The sequence below is a fragment of the Peromyscus eremicus genome, chromosome 1, assembly GCF_949786415.1.
Source record: "Peromyscus eremicus chromosome 1, PerEre_H2_v1, whole genome shotgun sequence".
In the NCBI taxonomy this organism is placed as follows: Eukaryota; Metazoa; Chordata; class Mammalia; order Rodentia; family Cricetidae; genus Peromyscus; species Peromyscus eremicus.
In genome coordinates this window covers 173,510,895-173,528,880 of record NC_081416.1, presented here as the reverse complement: position 1 = coordinate 173,528,880, position 17,986 = coordinate 173,510,895, and the positions used below count along the sequence as shown (strand labels likewise).

The 17,986-nt window shown below is 48.3% G+C and overlaps 1 protein-coding gene across 1 annotated transcript; it reads left to right on the top strand.

The window, feature by feature from the left end:
* The first annotated feature begins 5,784 nt into the window (after nucleotides 1–5,784).
* Nucleotides 5,785–10,522, top strand: LOC131902545 (carcinoembryonic antigen-related cell adhesion molecule 3-like). Its single transcript, XM_059253571.1, has 3 exons — nucleotides 5,785–5,836; nucleotides 8,799–9,158; nucleotides 10,239–10,522. The coding sequence occupies exons 1-3, from the start codon at nucleotides 5,791–5,793 to the stop codon at nucleotides 10,520–10,522; spliced, it is 690 nt and encodes a 229-aa protein (XP_059109554.1). The 5' UTR covers nucleotides 5,785–5,790.
* The last annotated feature ends 7,464 nt before the right edge of the window (nucleotides 10,523–17,986 follow it).

Below are 17,986 nucleotides of genomic sequence, written 5' to 3'. Positions count from 1 at the left end.
AGCGAAAGGCCGTGTTGGAGTGGAGACATGAGAGAGGTGGACGAACAGACAGACAGAACAGGGAAGAGCCAAGAGAGCCAAGAAGAAGAAGGCCGCGCAGGGTGTGTGTGTGTGTGTGTGTGTGTGTGTGTGTGTGTGTGTGTGTGTGTGGCTCAGGCAGCTCAGTCGGGGAGGAGGGCTCAGGATCAGTCCCTGGGTGAAAAAAGCGTCGGGAGCCACCACAACCCTGGTTCACAAAACCCTGGGCCATGGAGCACTGGCTACAGAGGGAGGGGCGGCCGGGAGTGCAGAGCTCACAAAGCCTGGATAAGACAGCTCAAACCATTTGCTTGGGGTGTATAGTTGAGAGAGCCCCAATTTGGATAAATTTCAAAGCAGACAGCCCAGGGGTGACTGAGGATCCAGTTTAGACCCAGTGTTGCCCGTTTCCAAGCCTGTACAGGAGACAGAACACTAGGATGAGGCGTCCCACGAAATAGCCTGGGGTTGAGAAGCGGAAGCGGGGATAGCCAAGAAGGACATCTAACAAAAAGTGCCCTGAAGCAGAGAGGATCTCTGACATGACCACGGCTTGGCGGAGGATCCCACGAGTCCTGGACCCTGAAATATAGGCAGTGGCTGGGAAGTGGGTGACTTACGCTGTTGTAAGTTGATCACATCTGGAGGAGAGAAAGATAAAGGGAGAGGAGTGGCGCCCCCACATGGCTGGAGGACCCAACCCATCCAGCTGGAAGGCTCAACTTCTCCTGGGCTTTGGCACCAAGATAATAGGGTTTCTGTCCCCCAATAATAGGTTTCTCTGCTGATGCAGTAAACCAGATCAAGCAAACTGAAAAAGTGTAACAACAGGTTTATTTGAGCAAAGCAATTCCTGGGTAGGTTCTCCAATCCCAGAGCTGGAGGCGGAGAAGCTGCACACCTGAACTAAAGCAGGGTGATTATATAGTTTGTAGGTGAGGGGTGATGATGCGTCTGCCACAAGCTAGGTTTGTGCCCGAGAAAGCAGGGATGACCTCTGCTGAGTCCTGGCCTGGGTCTGTGAGAACCGGAGGGAATCACTGTCCTCTTCAGAACCTTTGTGACACAGAAACCCGGCTGATCATCCAGGCTACCCTACAGGTATAATTTACATCCAGCAGGGAGGTGACAGAGATGTCTCCCAAGGCTAGGAAGTGAGTAACTGGATGATGGTTGTTGAAGGGAACTTATCTACGATCGCTGGCGCCACTAGTCAGAGTCCTGTTCCAGTACAGGTGTCCAGGACTATGACTCAAACAAGCAAAATCAAAATCAAAAACAAATAAACAAACAAACAAAATAAGTGTAGTAGTCAGGAGCATTCTAAAGCACTTAAGAACGTTTTACATTCTTTATATTTTTTAAGGCATATTAGACAGAGTTAGCTAAATACTCCTGACAGCGCCCTGAGAGGTTTACTAGCCAAGGCTACACAGCTAGGAAGTGCCGCCCTAGTTTTACATGTGCATAGCCTCTGTGCTAAGGAGGCTGAGGCAGGAGGATTCTTTGTTGGGGACCAGTGTAATGGGAATATGGAATGTGTTCCAGGCTAACTAGGCTCAACCAACAGTAATAAGTAAATGTAAATTAATAAATGTGAATAATTAATTCAGTGGTAAACCGAAGGGATAGTTGGGACTCAATCTCATGGTAGCCAAACGAGAAAATTCTCCTCTACTCACGAACTGCTGTCCTTTCCGATTCTACTTCAGATGTCCAACAGCTGAGTCAGATGTCCCCTCTAGGCTCCCACAGACCCCTGGCTACACGGACTCTTTCCTGTCTCTTAGTGAGTTTTTCTCTCTCATGGCCTAAGGACGAGACCAAGACTCACAGTCACCACCTGTGTGTCTATGATAGATCGGGGCACAAGCAGGGGCTCAGGAACTGGGGTTCCTTTATGGGTGAAGGTCACTGGACAGGGCCTTCTCTGACCTGCAAACTCTTTCCGGAGCTTAAGAATGCAAAATGGTAGCTGAAAAAGCCAAAGCCAGGAAGCAGGCTTCTTAGGGGGCAGCCATCTCCCCATCCCCACCCCACCCCACCCTCACACCTGGCCATCATCTGCTCCAGGACAGATGAATGTGCCACTGACCAGTTATCACAAAGCAGGAAGTGGGGGCTGCCGGCCTGGACTTCCGCCAGGATTTCCCAGTGTGACCCTAGAAGTCTGCACAGCTAGAAGTCACATCAGCCAGAGCCCTAGGGACCAGGTGGGACTTGAGGTGTGGACGTCGATCAGAGAGATGCACAGGCAGTAAACAAACAAACAAACAAACATTGATTTTGCAGAGACGGTTGGGGTGCTGGTGCATTTTCCTCTCCTGGGTCACAGGCGGTGAGAGCAGTGGGGTCTGGAGCAGGAGAGCTGCTCTACAGGCCCAGCCGGCCAGGGGTCACTTCCAAGTGATCCTGTCCTTGTGCAAACGCTGCAGAGAAAGACGGGCATGCAGGACGTCAGCCTGAGGGCAGCCGGCTGAAGTTCAGGAACTGGAGACCCTGTACAGTCAGAACGGTGGGTTTGCAGTGGGGTCTGGGGCCGGGTAAGGAAAGGTGAAGTCCAGCCATGACTTCTTTATTATCTGTGGGTCTTCATTAATCATTTATACAGTAAGAAATTTGAACACATTTTTAAAAAAGAAACCTCCTTTAGTCCCAGCACTTAGGAAGGAATGGATTTAATGGTCTCTGCGGGCTCCTCAGTCCTCCCTCCGTGGAGAAGAGCTTCAGCCCTGCTCCCCAGCTCCATGCTCGCCATCAGCTCTGATGTCTCCCTCCCTCTGACCTCCTTTAGTCCCAGCACTTAGGAAGGAATGGATTTAATGGTCTCTGCGGGCTCCTCAGTCCTCCCTCCGTGGAGAAGAGCTTCAGCCCTGCTCCCCAGCTCCATGCTCTGCCGTCAGCTCTGATGTCTCCCTCCCTCTGACCTCAGCCTCCTCCCGGGCAGGAGCACCTTCCAGAATCACAGAGACTGTGGGTGGCTCTGTGTCCAAGGCCCTGCTCGGTCCCCTGCACTCTCAGGCTGCCTCCCATCCCTCCTCCCTCCTCCCATCCCTCCTCCCTCCTCCCTCTCTGTGTTTCATCCTCCACACCACACAGTGAGCAGCGAGGCTGGGGAGGGTCTGTGCCCTGAGAGAACAGCAGCTCACCCCAGGGATGACTCTGCTGGGTCCTGGCCTGGGGCTGTCAGAACCAGAGGGAACCACTGTCCTCTTCAAAACCTTTGTGACACAGAAACCCAGCTGATCATCCAGACCTCCCTGAAGGTAGAATTTACACCCAACATGCAGAGCTATCTCCCAGGGCTAGGAAGGGATCAAATAGGAGTTGACTGTGTAAGGGAACTTATCCATGATCACTGATGTCACCAGAGTTCACTTCCAGGACAGGTGCCCAGGAGCAGGTGTGTCAGGAGTGTGACATCCTGTGTGTGCAGGAAGAAGTGACCTGTGTCCTGGAAAGAGGATGTGGGTCCATCTTCCTGTGGAAGGATCCAGAGAGACCTTGAGCTTCCTGTGTGGCTGGGCAGTGCTTGGGTCTTTAATAAAAGTCTACACTGGGCTAAAGACGCTGCTCAGTGCCTGGGTCAGACTCCAGCACCACATAGTCCAGGGGTGCTGGCACCTCTCTGTCACCCTAGCCCTGGGGAGCTGGGGGCAGGAGGGCCAGGGGTTCAAGGTCATCATCAGCCACAGATGATGCCAGGCCAGAGTGGGCAACACCAGAGTGTGTCTCAAACAAACAAAAAAAAGTATAAATGTTGTAGTCCAGAGCATTCTAAAGCACTCAAGAAGGTTTTTATTTAACTTATTCATTCATTCATTCATTCACTCATTCATTCACTGTTTTTGGGAGATGGTTTCTCTGAGTAGCGCTGGCCATCCTTGAACTCACCCTGGTCTCCAATTCAGAGGCTTGCCTGCCTCTGCCTTCAAAGTGCTGGGATTAAAGGTATGTTTATTAGACAGAGTTAGCTAAATAGTCCTGACAGCAACCTTAGAGGTTTACTAAGCCAAGGCTACACAGCTAGGAAGTGCCGCCCTAGTTTTACATGTGAGCAGTCTCAGCCCTTGGGAGGCTGAGGCAGGAGGATTCTGGTGTTGGGAATACACCATGAGTTTCCAGGGTAACTAGGCTCAACCAAAAGTAAAAAGCAAGTGTAAATTAATAAATAGGAATGAATAAGTAATTCAGTGGTAAACCGAAGGGATAGTTGGGACTCAATCTCACGGTAGCCAAACGAGAAAATTCTTCTCTACTCACGAACTGCTGTCCTTTCCGATTCTACTTCAGATGTCCAACAGCTGAGTCAGATGTCCCCTCTAGGCTCCCACAGACCCCTGGCTACACGGACTCTTTCCTGTCTCTTAGTGAGTTTTTCTCTCTCATGGCCTAAGGACAGGACCAAGACTCACAGTCACCACCTGTGTGTCTATGATAGATCGGGGCACAAGGCAGGGGCTCAGGAACTGGGGTTCCTTTGTGGGTGAAGGTCACTGGGCAGGGCCTTCCTGGCTCTGCGAGACTTTCCAGTGCTTAGGAAGATGAATGATAGCTGAGAAAGCCAAAGCCAGGAAGCATGTATCCCACCCTCACACCTGGCCATCATCTGCTCCAGAACAAATGAATGTGCCACTGACCAGTTATCACAAAGCAAGAAGTGGGGGCTGCCGGCCTGGACCTCTGCCAGGATTTCCCAGTGTGAACCTGGAGGTCTGCACAGCTAAAGTCACATCAGCCAGAGCCCTAGGGACCAGGTGGGACTTGAGGTGTGGACGTCGATCAGAGAGATGCACAGACAGTAAACAAACAAACAAACATTACATTTGCAGAGACGGTTGGGGTGCTGGGACATTTTCCTCTCCTGGGTCACAGGCGGTGAGAGCAGTGGGGTCTGGAGCAGGAGAGCTGCTCTACAGGCCCAGCCGGCCAGGGGTCACTTCCAAGTGATCCTGTCCTTGTGCAAACGCTGCAGAGAAAGACGGGCATGCAGGACGTCAGCCTGAGGGCAGCCGGCTGAAGTTCAGGAACTGGAGACCCTGTGCAGTCAGAATGGTGGGTTTGCAGTGGGGTCTGGGGCCGGGTAAGGAAAGGTGAAGTCCATGCATGACTTATGTAAATATCTGTGGGCATTTACCCATCATTCATAAAATAAGATGTATGAACATTTTTTTTAAAAAAGCAATCTAGGGGCTGGAGAGGTGGCTCAGCAGTTAAGAGCACTGGCTGCTCTTCCAGAGGACCTGAGTTCAATTCCCAGCACCACATGGTGGCTCACAACCATGTACAATGAGATCTGGTGCCCTCTTCTAGCCTGCAGGCAGGCATGCAGACAGAATACTGTATACATAATAAATAAATAAATCTTTTAAAAAAAAAAGGAAAAGAAAAGGAAAGAAATCTAATGGGTATAACCTTGCACCCCTTTAATCTCAGCACTCTGCAGGCAGAGAGAGGCGGATCTCCGTGAGTTTGAGGCCAGCCTGGTCTCAGTGAGTTCCAGGACAGCCAGGACTACTTGATGAGACCCTGTCTCAAAACAAAAGAAAACAAAACAAAACAAAAAAACTTAAGTCTTAAAGAAAGGATCTTTGAGACAGATGGGAGAGGAGAGGAGGAGACAGGAAAGCACAGGCCACAGCATGGCCTTGGGCAGAGACCCTGCTCACAGCCCATGTGACTCTGGAGATGCCCCTGGGCTAAGGACAGTGGAAATAAGAGGGAAGAACACCAGCAGGGTTGACACAGGACAGCACCTGGGGAGCAGAGACCATGGAGTCCCCTTCTCTACTTCTCTGCAAAGGGCTCCTGCTCACAGGTGAGACCAGCCCCGGAGAGCTGTGGGGAGGGCGCTCTCAGGAAGGGACCCTGGGAGGAGACTCTCTTTCTGCTTCAGCCTGAGGGGAGAGGACACAAGCAGAGACAGAGGCTGCTCAGCTGGAAGCTTTCAGGGACCAGGGAATGTTAGGAGGGGAGGAAAGGCCACATCATTCTTTTTTTTTTTTTTTTTTTTTTTTTTTTTGGTTTTTCGAGACAGGGTTTCTCTGTAGTTTTTGGAGCCTGTCCTGGACTATCTCTGTAGACCAGGCTGGCCTCGAACTCACAGAGATCCACCTGCCTCTGCCTCCCGAGTGCTGGGATTACAGGCGTGCACCACCACGGCCAGGCCTGCCAGATCATTCTTTATTGGAAGTTAGTCACAAGGGTCCTGACAGGGGTGGCCATGGTAATGGGGTGTGCTTCCCACCAGAGATTTACCAGCGAGGGGTACACAAGAGAACTGCAAATGTCCTGGGTCAGGTCCAGGCTCTTGGGTTTGTAGCCCATCATGGGCTCTGGAATGGGGGTCAGGGCCTTGATGCTGTGCTGTCGGGGTGTTTGGAGTTTCCAGGGAGGGTCACTTTGTGGAAGGGGTGCAGGGGACAGAGCTGTGCTGAGGGAGACCTCGGTGGGTTGGGGCTTTTAAAACAGACTGGGCAATGAGGTGGGAGGATGATGGAGAAGGGCCTGGGACCCTACACAGGGCATGGAAGCCTCCTCTGTGTGAGGAGAAGGAGCTGGCATTACAGGCAGAGGAAATGTTGGGACCAGGGAGGAGGCAGCCCTGGAGAGATTCTCTTCATGGGAAAAGAGCTGAGATGCCTGAGATGCGGTACAGGAACAGACCATGATCTGTTTTCGAGGCCACGTTTATTCAGTGCCAGAGAGGGTGTGGTATACTGAAGAGCAAGGGCTGCTGGGAAACAGGAGGCTTCTTTAAGACCATTGGGAAGGGAGAGGGGATTGTCACTGTGGGCAAGTGAGAAGTCGGGGTGGGGCCAAGGAAGGGTACCTTAGGTGCCTTCACTGAGCAGGAGATGTTCTCTAACCCACGGAGGTTTGAGATCGCGTGTTCCTAGGTGTCTGTCCCTCTCAGGAATTGGGACACTTAGGAAGCAGACAACCTTACAAACTGAAACAGGCTATTTCTCACTTCATACAGCTTCAGAGGACCCCAGAATCTCCTGGAAGGGCAGCTGTGGGAGACAGGGAGTTAGCTATTTACTGCCCCTTGGGAATTAAAATTTTCCAGAAGTCCAGAAGCCCAGGGTCATGTGACAGACTCCATCCCAGGTCCATGCCCGCTAGGCTGGCATGTGCAAAATGCCAGGGGAGTGTGTTCGGATTAGCCACTAACTCAAAACTGACATTCCAGCCGCTTTGCGTGTGTGTATGTGTGTGCGCGCGGGTGTACACACACACACACACACACACACACACAGGGTGGGGAAGATAAAGACGCATTATGGGAAAGAGGGTTCTTAGACACCAACTCATCTGGCTTCTACAAGCCTGAAGGGGATGAAGAAGAAGATCCTTTTTCCCTTCTTTCCTTGTTCCTTGGTGGGTTCTAACTTGTTGAGTCTGGGGCTCTTATGGGCACTCTCGAGTCAGGAGGGTGTTGTCCACGTGCCTGAGCAGTCTGTTGGACTCTGTTATAGATGAACCGGTTCAGGTCTGCATTAAGGAGGGACCCAGGGATATGAGCATGGGGTGGTTATTTGAGGAGTCACATCCAGTGTCCACCAGGAACTGCATGAAGTTGTGATGCTGTCGGAGCCACTGTTGGACGGCTTTTGCCTGAGTTTGGATGCAGCAACCATGGGCTCTTTGCTCCTTCTCTGCCCAGGTGCAAGTGGTTCACATGAGCATAGTGCTTCCTCTAGGACAGTGGTTCTCAACCTGTGGGTCAAAAAACCCGTATGGGTCGAATGACCCTTTCCCAGGGGTCAAAACGCAGTATCCTGCATGTCAGATATTTATATTATGATTCATAACAGCTGCAAAATCATAGTTATGAGGTAGCAATGAAAATAATTTTATGGTTTGGGGGTCACCACAACATGAGGAACGGTATTAAAGGGTCGCAGCGTTAGGAAGGTTGAGAACCGACGCTCTAGAAAAAGGCTAAGTCCTCTCCTTTCTCAGTCACCATGAAATCTTAGGCTCTCCTGTCTTGTAGGAGGCCTTCTGGGAAGGAACTGATCTGAGTTTGAATTTTAATTAGGCTATGTGACATTTCAGCACAATGATGTAGAGACACACACAGAGAGAACACACAGATACACACACAGACAACCATGGACACAGGCACTTACACACAGACATGTAAATTTACAAAAAATAATTTAAGTCGAACTGGGGTATTAAACACTGTCATTAGCTTTAAAACTGAAAATTCTGTAGTAAGCCCCTGGATACCCACTGGCCTTGCACATTCATTCATTCATTCATTCATTCATTCATTCTTCCACAGAAGTCTGAGTCTTGCCCAGGCACATGGCCTTTCCAAAGGCCCTTCCTTCCCCTGTACTCACAAAGCCCTACTTCTCATGGACTGGAAGGAAGACACAAGGTCTTCTAGAAAGTGCAGCCAGGGGTTGACTGTAAACATAGGGAACAAAACTAACAACGTTCAGGTCGTGACGGCCCAGGGTCTCTAGAGGAGGAGGTTGGGAAGGCATCCTCAACCCCAAATACGCTCTTGGGTGTGAGGAGAGACCTGAGGGCAGTGAGCAGGGAGCCATGCAGACACTCGGAGAGAGTTCCATGCAGAGGACCCAGCAAGTTCAGGGAACTGGAGAATGTGGGTGAAGAAGTTCTCCTGCACCGCGTAGGAGAGGCACACCCTGGCCACACACCTAGGCTGAGAGATGAACACTTCTGCTGAGGACTTAAGTTCCTCTTATCACCAAACACTAAGGTCCCCACACTGATGGAGTTTCTCTCTTTCTCCCCAGCCTCCCTCTTGACCTGCTGGAATGCACCTACTACTGCCCAGCTCACGATTGAATTAGTGCCTCCCATGGTGGCTGAGGGTGGAAACTCCGTTCTGTTTGTGCACAAAATGCCGCTGAACGTCCAGGCATTTTACTGGTACAAACAGAAAGATCCGACCAAGAGCTATGAAGTTGCCCGGTACTTAACACCCGATAACACAACTTCGAAGATGCCTCAACACAGCGGCAGGAAAACGGTGTTCTACAGTGGATCCCTTCTGATCAGAAACGTCACCCAGGCTGACAGCGGATTCTACACCTTACTAACATTTAACACAGAAATGGAAAGCGAACTAACACACGTGTATCTGGAAGTCCACAGTAAGTGATTGTGTGACCCCTGGGTGTGGGGTGTGACCCCTGGGTGTGGGGTGGGGTTCATTCCATTTTACACATACAGGACCATCAGGCATAGACGATGCCCGTCTCCTGCATGTATGTGCCTCCTCGCTGGAGTTTGAGCATTTAGTGCAGGACACACACGGGGAGAAAAAGTACAGTAGGTCAGAGTCCTGTACCTGACTCTGCCTTCAGAGAGGAGGGTGTGTGTATGCTCTGTAACTCAGTCTGAGGAGTCACCCTTAGCCCAAACTCTTGGGGCTTCACCAGGAACATGGCCCTGAGAAAGACAGTTGGGATTCAGGCTGGGCCTGACTGCGGAAACCGTGGGGCCCTCATGACGAGGTGACCACAACAAAGTCCTGACTCTGGATCTTCTGTATTGTTTGACTCTTGTTGGGAGGAACCAGTCCATGCCCTGAATGGAGGGCCACAGTTCGGCTAGGTCACCTGGGCATCTTTTTCTGAGGCTCAGCATAGAGAGCCCCGCTGTTCTGAGGGGTTCATGAGGACACAGTTCCTCCTGCCAACAGCTTGTCCTCAGGGGTCCAGCCCAATCAACTCTCTCCTGTAGGCAGAGTGACAGACTCAGACATTTTTGGGAAGTTCCCACTTCTGAAGATCAGGTCCTAGTTCATATTTAAGGTCACTTTGCAGACATGGCAGTGATTATTTATCATGGGCATTCTTATTATTATTTTTTTTTCAAGACAGAGTTTTTCTGTGTAGCCCTGGCTGTCCTAGACTCGCTCTGTAGACCAGGCCAGCCTCGAACTCACAGAGATCTGCCTGCCTCTGCCTCCCTAGCGCTGGGATTAAAGGCGTGCGCCACCGCTGCCCAGCCATGTGTCCTATTATATGGAAACAGAGACACAGCACAGTAGCGGAATCAGGGCCACACACACAAGGGTGGCAGATCTGAAGAAATGCACGTCTGTCTATGGCCTCAGGCCCAACTTCTCTACCCTGGAGGCCTTACCAGGTGTCCGTGGACCAGAGAGGGCTGGCTGGGATCTGAGGATGAACCGCCATCATTCCGTCCCCTCCCCTGTTCCTTCACAGAGCCTGTGACACAACCCATCCTCCAAGCAGACAACACCACAGTAACAGAAGATGGTTCTCTGACCCTCACTTGCCTCTCAGAAGACCCTGGACTCTCCATCCGCTGGCTCTTCAATCACCAGAGCCTGTATTTCAATGGCAGGATGACGCTGTCCCAGAAAAACAGCCGACTCATCATAGATCCGGTCAGGAGGGAGGATGTTGGAGAGTATCAGTGTGAGGTCTCCAATGGGTACAGTTCTAAGACGAGTCTCCCATTCCAAATGTCTGTGACCAGTGAGTGACCTCTCCTCTCTCCAGGCACCACAGTGGGGGTGGGTGGGGAATTTCTTTGTCAATGATATGGAAAATGGAGAACTGTTCCAGGGGAAAATCATCAGTGAAGACAGCAAGACAGCCGGCCTGAGGACACAGACCTGGAACCCAGGTTAGACATGAGTCAGGAGGAATGAGAGTACAAGGTTAGGTTAACCAGCTGGGGTTACAAAGAGACACCCAATCTCAAATAAAATAAAATCCAATATAGTAAGCAAAATTGCAAATGGGTTAATTAAGGGCTTACGTTCTGAGTCAAGCATGGCTAATCCTAGAAAACTATGGGGAACTGATTTCAGGAGACCCTCAGACTTCTGGATGTTCTGAATCCCCTGTTAAAAATGGTGCAGTGCTTACATAGAAGCAAACCTATCCTCCCATGAGCTCAAATCATTTCCGATGCCTAACACCAGTGCTGCCGAGACACCGTCACCCACGTGAAGCGAGGAAGAGCGACAGGAGAAGGGTCTGCCCACGCTTCACTGAGCACATAGCTGGTTTCTAAATACTTTTGAATCTCAGTTTGTTCCACCCACAGATGGAAAACCCATGGTGTAAAGGCCCAATTGGACTGTTTCTATCCTGAGATGGGCATTTACAGTGTGACCCTGAACACGATTTTTATTTTCTGTTAACAGTATTGGGGGGGGGGGCTGTGAATTTGGATGGCTTCTCATTTTAACCATTTTGAAGCGTACAGTTCATTGGCATAAAGCATCGTTATATTATTGTGCAAACACCACCACGGTCAGTTTCCAAACCATTTCTAAACATATTCCATTTCCCACAGCCCCTGATAGTGGGCATTCTACTTCTGTCTCCATGTATGTGGTGTTCACCTTTTTTGGTTAACATCGTACAAAGTGTGATTCTGTTCTCTCAAGCCATTCGGTTGGTGGCATCCTCCTGGCTGGATATTCATTAAAGAGCATCCCTGGTACGGTTGATACATCTTTTGTTGGTTATTTTACATTCTTGTGTTCCGTCAGCCACCAGATCACAGTCTGTCTTATTTCATTTTCAGCCTTAAATTCATTTGCAACTCCCTGGGACTCCTAGAGTCGGTATAGACATCAAAGAACCCGGGTAGTGCCCTCTCAGCCTTGGGGTTAGTGTTGCTAAGAGGAGGAGAAGTGAAGGCTGAAGGCTGGGGTAAAGGCATGGGCAGTTGAACCAATTCGGGGGTCCTGTACCAGTTGAGTGGCGGCTTGAGTAACACTGCCCTGTCCACAGCACCCCCTTGTGGCAGCTCAGGACACAGTGAGTGCTGAGTGATTGCTACATCCCCTCTGTTGCCTGAGACATTCTGGACACTGTTACAGGCTCCAAGATGCCTCACCGGGGTGGTGGGGGTGGAGGGGTGGGGAGGTGAGGGAGTGAGCACCTACTACCCTGCCATGTGAGACATGAGGAGTAGTTCACCATCCCTGCTGATGAGGAGGTTCCAATATGCCGGCCTGTACACTTGGGAACAAGAGCAACAGACTCTGCCCAGTGGTATCTCTCCATGCTTCCTTACCCCGTAACAAAGCTAGCATGTATTTACTCCTGTGGGGTCTCTATGTCCCATTGTTGCTGAAGTTTTCCTGGTCAGCTCCCGAGGCCCTGCGGCTACTTGGACCCAAGTAAACACACAGAGGCTTATATTAATTAAAACTGCTCAGCCATTAGCTCAGGCTAACTATTGACTAGCTCTTACACTTAAATTAACCCATAATTCTTATTTACGTTTAGCCACATGGCTTGGTACCTTCTCTCAGTTCTGCTTTCACATCTTGCTTCCTCTATGTCTGGCTGGCGACTCCTGACTCAGCCTTCCTGTTCCCAGAATTCTCCTCTCTGCTTATCCCGCCTATACTATACTTCCTGCCTGGCTACTGGCCAATCAGCATTTTATTTATCAACCAAATCAGAGCAACACACATTCACAGCATACAGAACGACATTCCCATCATCCCATCTAAGGGATAAGGGTACTGTTGAGGCTGGGGATGTCCTCCAATGCAAGAATATCAACCACTTTTGTTGAGTGTGCGTGCACTGTAGCGTCAACCCATTCTACCCAAGCTTTCATTCTCCAGATCCAGTTTCTCCCAGGACATCAGGCAAAGTTACAACAAAGAAAGTCTACCGACAGCATGTCCTTTAGGCAACCAGGTACTGTTGTCAGGTTCCTTGCAGAGTTAATCTTACAGCTCCATAGATGATCCATGGGGAGAACTCAGGACACATGTTTGTCCATGAAAGAAAGTTCCCTCTGGTTACACCGGACATGCATCAACTTGGGCAGTTAGCAGGAAGGCTGTTTTAGCTGTTAAATCATCAATTTCCTATGAAAGATTGGGGTCAAGGAGACAGGGACACTGGAATGAAAATCAGCAAAAGACTCAGCTTACTTGGGAAGTAGAGGGCAGACTCTTTATTCTTAGCCATATTATACTGTTACAGCTCTAATTATCAAATCCGTAGTGCATAAGATACCAGTCTGTAATGTTTCCTCTTTTCTTACTGGACAAAGAGCTGCTTTTTATATGTTACCAGTTGAGCCTTTTCCCAGAAGATAATTGCAAAGGACATGACACTTAGCCAATGAAACACTCGTCGGCGTGTGAAGGCAGTATGTTCTTCTACATTCTGTAAACATCCTCTTGTTTTCAAGGGACGTCTGCATTGTCCTGCCCTGACATCAATTCAGAAAATCTCCGTCAATTTCCCATTATCTTTTCCCCCCATTTTTATTTATTTATTTATTTATTTTTCTATTATCAGCTTGATACAGTATAAATTCTTATCCTAATAGTGAAATGTTTCATTGAGGCTTGCCCAGTTATTGAGTAAAACTAAAACTTATTATAAGCCACAGTCATCCTAGGGTCACCTCTGCTATATATATAGCCTCCCTGGTTCTGTGGATTGCAGTCTGATTGTTCTTTGCTTTATATCTAGAATCTACTTATGAGTGAGTAAATACTATGTTTGTCCTTCTGGGTTTGGGTCACCTCACTCAGGGTGATATTTTCTAGTTCCATCCATTTGCCTGCAAATTTCATGCTGTCATTGTTTTTCTCTGCTGAGTAGTATTCCATTGTGTATATGTACCACATTTTCTTATTCCATTCTTCAGTTGACGGGCATCTAGGTTGTTTCCAGGTTCTGGCTATTACAAATAACGCTGCTATGAACATAGCTGAGTATGTATCCCATTATCTTTTTACATCATGTCTGGCTAACTTCTTTGTCTTTTTTTTTCCCCCTTGAGACAGAGTCTTATATATCCCAGTTTAGCCTCAAACTTCCTGTGTAGCCAAGGATGACTCGGGACAGAAGATTCTCTTTCCTCTTTTGCCAAGTGCTGGGATTACATGTCTGCACTTTCATCCTAGTGCTGGAGATGGAATCCGTGTCTTCATGCATTCCAGGTCAGCAAGGCCAGCACTGTACCGAGTGAGTCCTTTTTCTGGTGTTTTGTTTTTTTGCTGCAAGCTGCAGGAAGATGTAATGGAATTCAGCTACTATCACAAAAGCTACTACTTGGAAAAGTCAAGGACTTCTCCAAAGGTCAAGCCATGGCTTAAGAAGTCTTGGTAAGCCGGGCAGTGGTGGCGCACGCCTTTAATCCCAGCACTCGGGAGGCAGAGCCAGGCGGATCTCTGTGAGTTCGAGGCCAGCCTGGGCTACCAAGTGAGTTCCAGGAAAGGCGCAAAGCTATACAGAGAAACCCTGTCTCGAAAAACCAAAAAAAAAAAAAAAAAAAAAAAAAAAAAAAAAAAAAAGAAGTCTTGGTGATAATTTAGCAGCTGGTTCTTACAATGATTATCTTGTAATGCTATGCATACTTCCAAGAACTACTAACAGTGTATTTATCTAAAATACCTATCAAACACCCAAGGCAAAACCAAACAACACCTGTCTCCTAGGTCAGGAGGATAGCTTTATTTCTTGTGCAATTTAGGGTGAGACCTGCCTTCCTTACAGCCTTACTAATAGACTCCTAATTTCTTACCTAATCACTTCCAGGAATGTAGGCTGAGCACACAGATCCCTTCTTGATCTACTAACCGATCATTAGCTCTTAATTGACCTCCTCCTCCTTTAACCACTCCATTTTTGGGTTGTAAAAGAAAGCCTGAGGAGTCACTGCCTGAGGAAAATTCTTACCTGCCTTTATGACCCTGTAGGAATTCAAGCCTGGTGACCTGCCTGGAGGGGGAGGATTGCTATGGCTTGGGTTTATAACTGAACACCTCAGAGACTTGAGAGAATCTGGAGGTATAAGGAGATGAAGAGGAAGAGAGGAGTGGAGAACTTGAGGACAGAGAACTGAGAGAGATAAGGAGGATTTTGACCAGAGAGAACATGTGGAGGACATGGAAGATGAGGAAGAGCCAGATGGGGAAGTACTAGCTGGGTAAGAACTAGATGAGAAGGGCCTAGATGAGGCAGAATTAAGATGAGAGAATTAAGATAGAACTTAGAGGGAACAGTAGATAAATATAGAGAGAAATCAGGCAAGAAAGGAGCTAGGCACGAGAACAGAACTGTAACTGTGTAGATAAGATTTTATCTCAGAGGAATAAAATAGACGGACAAAGAACATGGTGTACTTAGATTCTTTTTCCAAAAATAATTGTCGCCGTTCATAGTTTCTCTCCTGGGCCCCTGGGAAGTATAACATTAAGGCTGGTCCTTTTAATATCATACAAGAGCTTTTGTTTGTCCAGTGCTGGCTAGGAATTTATACTCTAGGCAAGGGCTCTACAAACCCTTCTTTGGGTTTGTTCATTTGTTTATTTGAGACAAGATCTCACTATCTAACCTTGCCTAGCCTGGAACTTGCTATGTAGATCAAGCTGGCCTTGAATTCACAGAGATCCACCGGTCTCTGCCTCCTGAATGCTGGGGTTAAATGCATGAGCCACCCTGCTCAGCTTAATTTTTTTTAATTGCATGTGTACATGTGTATGCATGTGATGGTACAAGCACGTGAATGCAAGCATGTTGTACGATATTTTGCTTGTGTTTTGACAAATAAAGCTTGCCTGGAGACCAGAGGGCAGAGCTAGCCACTAGTTAACCACAGAGGCCAGGCAGTGGTGGCACAGACCTTTAATCCCAGCACTTGGGAGGTAGAAGCAGAAAGATCAGGAATTTAAGGCCACCCTGGACTACAGGACATTGATCCAGTCTAAAAGAGAAACAGAGCTCGGTGGTAGTGCATGCCTTTGATCCCAGCACATGGGAGGCTCAAGCCTTTGATCCCAGCACATAGGAGGTTCACGCCTTGAATCCCAGCACCAGGGAGGTAGAGACAGGTATATAAGGTGGGTGGAGACAGTACCTCGGCCCCATTCAGTCTAAGGATTTGTAGAGACAGGATTCCCCCTTTGGTCTGAGATTTTGTAGAGGTAAGGAGTCTCTGGTGGCTGACTGCTCTGCTTCTCTGATTTTTCAGCCCTCACCCTAATATCTGACTCTGGGTTTTTATTGTTAAGACTAATTTACCCTTCACAAGTGCTCTCAAAGGCTAAAGGGATTGTATTTCCCCGGGAGCTAGAGTTACAGGTGGTTGTGATATCTACCTACCATGTGTACTGGAGACTGAACTTGGGCCCTTTGAGAAGGCAATACGAGTTCTTATCCGCTGAGTCATCTCTACCAGCCATCTCTCCAGCCCCTCTTTTGGGTTTCTTGATCCGAGGTCTCCTGTAGCTCAAACTTTCTAAGTCACCAAGGATGCCTTTGAAATCTTGATGCCCCTGCCTTCCCCTCCCAAATGTGAGGATTATAAGCACTCACCACCACACTTATTTTGTTGGGGTTTTATTTATATGCATACACACCCATACACAAAATTTTAAACCAGGAGTTTCAGTGGATGCCTGTAACCCCTGGCATTTGGGAGGCTGGAGCAGGAGGGTCATTGCAAGTTAGAGGCTAGCATGTTCTACATAGTGAGTATCAACATGGCAAGATCCTATGGCAAGAAGAAACCAACATACATACATACACACACACACACACACACACACACACTAAATAAGTAAATAAATAAATGTAATTTTAAGATTAAAAAAAAAACAAAAATTTAAGTCTAGGTTCTGCATAGGAGAGAAAACATTCAGTGTTTGTCTTTCTGACTCTGGTTTTTTTTTTTCTCCTGACATAATGATTTCCAGTTGTATTCATTTTCCTGCAAATGTCATAGTTTCATCTTAATTCAGGACCATGTAATATCCACTGTCTGTATACACCGCCTCTTCTACTGTCATTCATCTACTGAGGCTTGTTCCAGTTTCTAGGTCATGGGAATAATGCAGCAATAAACACAGATGTGAAAGGGAAGTAGAGCTGGGTGGTGGTGCCAGTGGCGGCAGCGGCAGCGGCAGCAGCGGCAGCACACGCCTTTAATCCCAGCACTCGGGAGGCAGAGGTGGGCAGATCTCTGTGAGTTTGAGGCCAGCCTGGGCTACCAAGTGAGTTCCAGGACAGGCTCCAAAATCACGCAGAGAAACCCTGTCTCGAAAATAAATTTTAAAAAAAGAGAAAAAGAAAAGAAAGAGAGAGAGAGAGAGAGAGAGAGAGAGAGGGAGGGAGGGAGGAAGGAAGGGAAGTAGAATAAGACAGAAAAGACCAATTACTAGAAACTGATTTATTTCATTGTAATTTCTCTCCAGCTCCCGCCAAGCCCTGGCAGTCCCACAGCCCACTTATAAAATAAACACACAGACGCTTATATTATTTAAACTGTTTGGCCTAATGGCTCAGGCTTCTAGCTATCTAGTTCTTACATCTTAAATTAGCCCATTTCTATAAATCTATACCTTGCCACATGGCTCATGGCTTACCAGTATCTTACATGTTGGTACTCATGGCGGCGGCTGGCAGCATCTCCTGACTCAGCCTTCCACTTCCCAGCATTCTCTTCTCTGCTTGTCCCGCCTGTACTTCCTGCCTGGCTACTGGCCAATCAGCATTTTATTTATTAATCAATCAGAGCAACACATTTAACATACAGAACATCCTACAGCATTTCATGGTTTACTTAAAGCACTGTTTGTACTGTCTATTTGCCAAGTATGACTTCACTTGCTACCTGGAGAAACAGCTGAAACAATGGGTTGTCACCCTGCCACAGAAGCCACAAACACTTCTGTAAAATCCCGCTTGCCTGCCCCACCTTGTGTTTTTAGAGTATAAAATGAGAAATCAAACTGGACTGTGGATTGAAACCTTTCAAGAGATATCCTGGCTTCAATCTACCAGTGACTTCTTGTCTCTTCCATGCTCAATGGTGTTGGAGTGGCTTATTCCAAAAAGATCCCCGTGTTTCTGGAGGCCCCAGTGAGATCTCCTTCACCATGACCCCAGTTGAGCAAGAGTTGCTGAGTTCCTCTCAGCCAATCAAAAGTCTCTAGAACCAGGAAGAATGCATT